Consider the following 7,244-nt stretch of genomic DNA (forward strand, 5'->3'; position numbering starts at 1 on the left):
TAATACTGGTTTGGGGGTTGGGAGTGGGGAGGCTTGGCTTGCAGGGAGAAGTTTCACATGTGCCACTTGAAAATGCAACAGTCTGTTCCATTTTCAAGTGGCACATGCAGCCTTGGTCTTCAGCCTATACAATGCTTCTGTTATACCCTCACACATATGCACACACACTTCTCACACACTTCTGCAAGCTTTCTCTGCTTCAAAACAGGCTTAGGAAACTAACAGAGTTAATGTTGCTGAATATACAAAATAGTTCAGGGGCAGCTGCAGTTTGCAAATTAGCTGTTCTTTGATCCTGCAGACTTAGAAAAATATATATAAGCATTTAATGAAGTGTTTTAATGAAGCATAATCTATTAGCCATCAGTGGAATATAGATTCCATGTCACACACACATAGCAGTGAGAGCTGGCCACAGAAAAGCACTGGCAACCTGACAGCAGGTATAAATAACCATCCACATACAAATCTGTAAATTGTTTAAAATAAATTTAGAAAATCATTAGCTGATTTGGGCTTTAGCTGCGAGACCAACAAACAGCATCTAGCAAACAGCATTTTGTTTGCAAAAGGCCTCAGTATCTCTGTTCAATTGCCTTAGAATTGCTGATAAAACAGCCCATGATCGAGTGTCTGCAGTGACAAATGTGAAGAAACGAAAGGTCCCCTTCAGGCCAGGTCAAGAACTCAGTCCACTTTATGCCCTCTTTTAGTCCTTTGCACTGGTAAAACAACAGCCACTAGTGCTGCAATCCTGCCACTCATTATCTTTCTCTTATCCATGTGGTAGAGTGGGGCTTCACAAAGTGTTTTTAGAACAGGATGAAGATGAAGAAGGCAACAGACTTAAAGTACCTCCCTCCCATCCTGTCCATCAACAATGGAGGGGGTGCAGCTTCTTTGCCATGGATGTGACTAAAAAGTAAGTGGGGGAGGGGAAAAGTAAGTGGGGGGGAATGGGGGTGTACCACCCCCATTTTCACAGCCATTTCTTCAGCTACTGATTTTACTACAGCAGTATGCAAGATAAGCACCAATTAAAGAGCTTAAAAATCCCAGTGAAGTTAATTCATGACTGTACTCCATACAAAAGATGCTGCATTTAGAATTTCTGACATGGAATGGAATAGACAGGTTTAGAGAAGTTCAACCAAAACTACTGGTAGACTGAAGCATCTTTCCTAGGAGAAAGAGTAAAGAGGATTGAGCTTTTAGCTTTTCAGTTACAGAATAGACAGCTGAGGGGGGGGGGCAAGATAGAAATCTTAAAAATTATGATCAGTGTGAAAGGAATAAATTAAAATTATCCTCTCTTGTTCTTTCTCAAAATATTAAATTTCTGAGTCATCGAATGGAATTGACTGCTTCATAACAGAAAAATGTATTGCACATTAACAACTATATTGTTAAATCCATTTTTTTTCATGATCAGATATAGCAAGAAGGGAGGGGCTACTGCCCAGCAGTAGAGAATCTGCTATGCACACATAAAGAATAGAAGGAGAGATTTCACCCCACTAGTTAACCTCAGGTTTACAACTTTGGAGGGAAAAAAATCTGTAATGAGGAAGGAATATAAATTTGTCTTTGTGTGGGCTGACCTGATAACTGTAAACTGCAGCGCTCATATGCTGAGACAGCACCTGCGCTCTGTTTCCCTGCCAAGGGATGAGCGTTGAATTCAAAAGGAGCTCTCTAGAACGCAAACATTCAGGGACTGTTCAGAGATGCTGCTGCCAGGGAGCTGTCCAGCATTTCAGCATCAGAGCGATTGTCTGGGATTCTTCACTTACTATTGATCCTCCAGAGTAGAGTACCTGCAGAAGGAGGCAACAGAACCTCAGCTAACAAGGTAAGAGAAAAGAAAGTCTTTTAAGGATGAACTTTTTAAAAAATCAAGACACAAAGAGTAGGACATAAGTGTGAGAAAACTGCTGAGAAGAATATCTGTAAATGAATGAGCAGGAGGGAGAATCTGTGTGTATAGGTTAGTTAGCATTTCATTTAGGATTCTTCACTCAGAACAGGATGCTTTAACTATATGCCTAGTATTTCCTTCCAAACCTGTTACTTGTGTGGCATGTTACCACTATGCAATTCAAAGAAATAGAACTAACACTACTATGAACAAAAGTGTTTTTGCTAAACTATAAACATTATATGTATTTTACAAGAAGGCAAACTTGTGTCTAAAAAGCCAGAAGCATGTCCAAACTTAATGATTGGTACTAAAAATTTATTTTCTTTAGGAAATTTTGAAAACTGGAGTGTTAGGAGGTATAGATGCAAGAACAGTTCCCAAGACCTGCAATACCAATCTGAGTAAATCAAGAAGAAAGTACTTAAAAGGATAAATGACATGAAGACCAGTTTCTTCTCCACAGCTGGAAGAATGAGAGAGATGAAGCAGATTTCCCAGACTCGAGGCATTTCAAATGGATGGACTGTGATCTTTCTTTAAAAAAGCTCTGCACTTTCCAGTTTCACCCAAACTATCCATTAGTCTGAGGAGATTGATCTTGGTCACTGAACAATGAATAATTTTTCCTCCCAGTCTGAAACCAACATTTCCTGCACTGAGGTGTATGTTGGTTGCTACAGCACAGGACACCACGGGCACAACAGGTCAGCTCCACAACTGATTCCCAGGTTCTACATTGCTGTGCCCATCATTTACTCTGTGATCTGTGCCGTAGGTCTCACAGGCAACTCTGCTGTTATTTATGTGATCCTAAAAGCTCCCAAAATGAAGACAGTGACCAACATTTTCATCCTAAATCTGGCCATTGCTGATGAGCTTTTTACTTTGGTTCTTCCCATTAACATAGCAGACTACTTGCTGCTTCAGTGGCCTTTTGGCGAATTCATGTGCAAACTGATTATCTCCATAGACCAATACAACACATTTTCAAGCATTTATTTTCTAACTGTCATGAGCATCGATCGATATCTGGTGGTGGTTGCCACTATCAAATCAAAGAAAATATTCTATCGAACCTATAGGGCTGCCAAGCTGGTGAGTGTTTGTGTGTGGTTTTTTGTCACAATAATTATCTTGCCCTTCAGTATTTTTGCCAAAATACATACTGAAGAGGGGCGATCCCAGTGTGTATTTGTCTTTCCTAACCCAGAGGGCTTCTGGTGGAAAGTGAGTCGCCTCTACACCCTGATTATGGGTTTTGCCATCCCAGTGTCCACCATTTGCATCCTCTACAGCACCATGCTTTACAAACTACGGCACATGCACCTCCATAGCAATGCTAAAGCCTTGGACAAAGCCAAAAAGAAAGTGACTGTAATGGTGCTGGTTATCTTGGCTGTGTGCCTGTTTTGTTGGACCCCCTATCACCTCAGCACTGTGGTAGCTCTCACCACAGACATCCCACAGACCCCTCTGATAATTGGGATCTCCTATTTCATCACCACACTGAGTTATGCTAACAGTTGCCTCAACCCATTCCTTTACGCTTTTTTAGATGATACTTTCCGGAAGAGTTTCCGCAAGTTGATTGAATGTGGGACTTCCTCATAAAATTTCAGTCTGTCTTAAAATCACCCCTTGGGTCCATTTAAAATGAAGTGTTTCATTTTAAGAAGCTTTGTGAACCACAGTCGGAAGGGGACAGCTTGAACTACATAACAAGGCTAAACTTTTTTAAAGTCAAGAAACAGGAACTGGCTGGTCCTGTTCTTTTACCAATAACCAATGTATTTAGACTGGATGTAAAAGCTTGCTGAATCATCATTGCACATCCTCTAGAGCATTTCTTCAACTATATTGCTTCGTTGTGGGTTTTGATATGATATGAAACATAGTTCTTTGAAAAGTAAAACAAGGATTTTAAAAAAATAACAATTCATGAGATAAATAAAAATATCAATTTACAGAATAATATTAACTGGAAAAGAGTTCTACGATGATGATATTACCGGAATTTTGTAAAGACAAATAAAGGTATGTTGAGTGCCTTTGCTTAATGAATCTGAACAACTCTGCCTGTTTTCAGTCTGCATTACATGTATCATGTTGCATTTTTTTCCGCCAACATATTTTACAAACAAATGTAGGTACATATTTGACAAAATTTTGCAGAATCCATTGGGATATTGTCCTGAACAATGTACTCTTGTGCATCTCTGAGTCATTTCAAGGGAGAATAATTTCTTTCTATTTCTTTCAGAGTGTGTGGCAATACAGACTTGGCCATATACTGCAGCTGCTTTTAAGCCACAAAGTTCAAAACTTATGTGCACAAACTGTATTTGAGGTTTTTCCATTTTGAAAAGGAAAAAATCTAACAGAATAAATGTCAAAACTTTTGTCATATTTTAAATAATATCTCCATTCTATTTAGGTATCTAAGACAAAGATATACAGTCTCAAAAGTTAATGGATAAATACAAAATATATAGTTAAAGTACAGATATATTAAGCCTTAGTAATAAAAAGGGGTTCCCTCCTCCCTGATAAAACTCATGGATTCTTTACAAGGCACTCTTTATTTCTTTGTAGGTGCCTAGAGATTATGTAGTATTGGGTGTTGGGAGCCACCTTCAGTAGGAAGAAGAAATTTCAGTTCAAATATAATATTGGTTGCCCTAAATCCCAGACCAGTTGCTGCCATTTTTAGATTTGGATTCACACAAAGTTCCTTTAGAGCTAGATACTGCCTTCCAAATATAAACTAGTATTCAAGACAAGTTTTGACAAAATCAAGTGGGAATGGTTCAGATACAAGATGCCTTGAATTAAACAGGGAGTTGGTTCCACTGTATTTCCTCCTATAAAATAACTACCTGAATCTGTCTACTTGGGTGATCTAGGGAGGAATCTTAAGGAGATCTACTGTGCTGTGTTATTCAATGGGATTTACACCCAGGAAAGTGTCCTTAGCATTGCAGCCATAACTTACTATTATTTTAAGGTCCCTGTCCTCAGGACTTCACATGCAGTAGTGCACAGAGTTCTTGTGTACTTACCTTGGATAGTTAATTGGTATTTTAGGGTTTCCAGTATAGAACTGCACATTGATCAGCCTCTTCCCACAGGTAATCTGTATCTCAACAATGTCAGCTTCAAAGATGACAAACTTGATGATTTGTTCTGTAATCCACATGTGATCCTAAACCGGTATGTGAGTCTGTGTGTGTCTGTCTTCTGGCACCAGAAAAAGTAGTGTGGTTGCAAAGCACCTGGCAGCTGCTCTTCTGGGCTTTGTTAAAACAGAGGTTAGTTTGCTCCTGTGGTGCTGGCCGTGTTCTCCAATTTTGACAGGGAGGGAGGGGACAACATAACAATGGATGGCAGAATTGCTCCCCTTTGAAGCTTCCCTGTGCAACCATTTTCTCATGTGTTCATTTTCAATCTTTTTTAAAAAAAATCAGCCCTTATATTGATCTACTGATCTATTGATATAAGCATATGCAAAAAAATAAAAAAGGGGTGCTGTGGTGTCATCAATGATGTCACTGCTAATGGCAATACTCTTGCTTGAAAATCCTGATTATTTAAGGAACGTGCAAAACAAAACAAACTGACTCCACAACTATAAAAATGCAAAGGGAAGGCAAACATGCAGAGGAACCATACCCAAACCAATTCCAATGCTTGGGGATTGACTGCTAAGAAGATCAGGAATAAGTTGAGTGTGTAGAAAAGCTCTTTATCTGCAGACAGAAGATAGCAACAGACAAGACAAACATGTCTCTATGATGACAGAGTTCCAGAGTTTTAGTGCCATGACTGAGAAGGCCCTCTCCAGGGCTGCCACCCAGCTTGTTCGTGAACAGCAGATTGGGCTGTTCGTGGTGTTTTTTTTGTTCGTATTGCTGTTCGTGCCCATCTCTACTCATTAGCTCTTTTCCATTTCAAAATTGCAACCAAGTGCCTGTTCACAGTCTCCAGAGCCTCCCTGAAATCTGCAAGAAATGTGAAATAGAGTTGAGAGTCATCCACATATTTGTGGGAACTCAGCCCACATCTTTCAGTGGTTTCATGTAGATGTTAACATGGAGAGACAAGATGGAACATTGTGGGACTTTGTAGGCCAGAGGTGAAGGCCAGAGCAGCAGTCCCCCAGTAGCACACTCTGAAACATAGCTTTGAGGTTGGATCCAAACCACCCCAAAATCCCAACCCTGAAAGGCAGCCCAGCATTTCACGATCAATGGTATCAAAAGCTGGTGAGAGATCCAGGACAATTTACAGGATCACTCTCCTTCTGTCTATATCCCAGTGCAGGTCAGCCAGCAGGGTGACCAAGGCCATTTCAGTCCCAAATCCAGGTCTGAAAAGAGATTGGAATGGGTCCAAACCACTTCATCCAGGAATCTCTGAAGTTGCCCAGCTACCTCTCGTTCAGTCACCTTGCTCAAGAATGGTACATTTGAGATCAGGTGTAAGTGTAGTGATTCAACTCTCCTGTGTTCAGAGAAAATTTCTTTAAGAGTGGACACACCACTGTCCACTTCAAGTCAGGCTCAACTATTTCTGCTCTCACCCCCTCTAAATACCATGCTATTCACTGGGACTTAGTTCCAAGTAAGCTCCTTTAGCATTGCAGCTGTGGAGTCCTGTAGCTTGCCACCTGGCATAACGGGAGTTCAGCATTAACAGTGCAATTCTAACCAGAGTTACAGCCTTCTACATTTATTGAAATCAATGGGTGTAGAAAGGTTTAACTCTGCTCATGATTGTACTGTAAATTGTGAAGCATCCTAGGACAGTGTTTTTGAACTATAACTCTCTCTGCAGTTACAATAGACCACATACCTCTTACAGCTGCAACTAAAAAAGCTCTTCTGATGTCATAGTATATTTTATTCTTTCGTGGATAGTTTGGATCTCAGGTTATTGGATCTCTCATTAATAAGATCAAATGAATTGCAATGTTTCGTCTAGCCCTGTGACTTTATGACTACAGGCTTTGGTCTGAGTCATACTTTACCTTTAAAAATGTGGTGTTTTATAGTCTAAACTGCAGTCCAAAATATTCTTCATTGTGATTGGGTGTGTGTGGGGGGGTGGGGGGGTGGGGGTAGAAATCCATGATAGACACAAATGTGTTTTAAGTCTCTACAGAACTGATGTTTCCAGTTCACTGTGATTATCCAGCAAACAAAGACAATATAAGAGGAAAAACATTCCATTTATTCTCCCTAGTTGCTCTGCCTATTGGAAAATAATGTAATATTAGACTTCTTATTCTCTACCCTGAATAGATATTTTGGTTGCTAAGCATTAA

The 7,244-nt window shown here is 40.0% G+C and overlaps 1 protein-coding gene across 1 annotated transcript; it reads left to right on the forward strand.

Moving 5' to 3' along the window:
* The first annotated feature begins 2,533 nt into the window (after positions 1–2,533).
* Positions 2,534–3,532, forward strand: NPBWR1 (neuropeptides B and W receptor 1). The gene has a single exon (XM_054985687.1). It carries the CDS (start codon positions 2,534–2,536, stop codon positions 3,530–3,532), a length of 999 nt encoding a protein of 332 aa, XP_054841662.1.
* Positions 3,533–7,244: the final 3,712 nt, after the last annotated feature.

This window comes from Eublepharis macularius, chromosome 7 (genome assembly GCF_028583425.1).
Source record: "Eublepharis macularius isolate TG4126 chromosome 7, MPM_Emac_v1.0, whole genome shotgun sequence".
Taxonomy (NCBI): domain Eukaryota; kingdom Metazoa; phylum Chordata; class Lepidosauria; order Squamata; family Eublepharidae; genus Eublepharis; species Eublepharis macularius.

Coding starts and splice junctions, on each gene's coding strand:
- NPBWR1 (XM_054985687.1), top strand. CDS start 2,534: ATGAATAATTTTTCCTCCCAGTCTGAAACCAACATTTCCTGCACTGAG.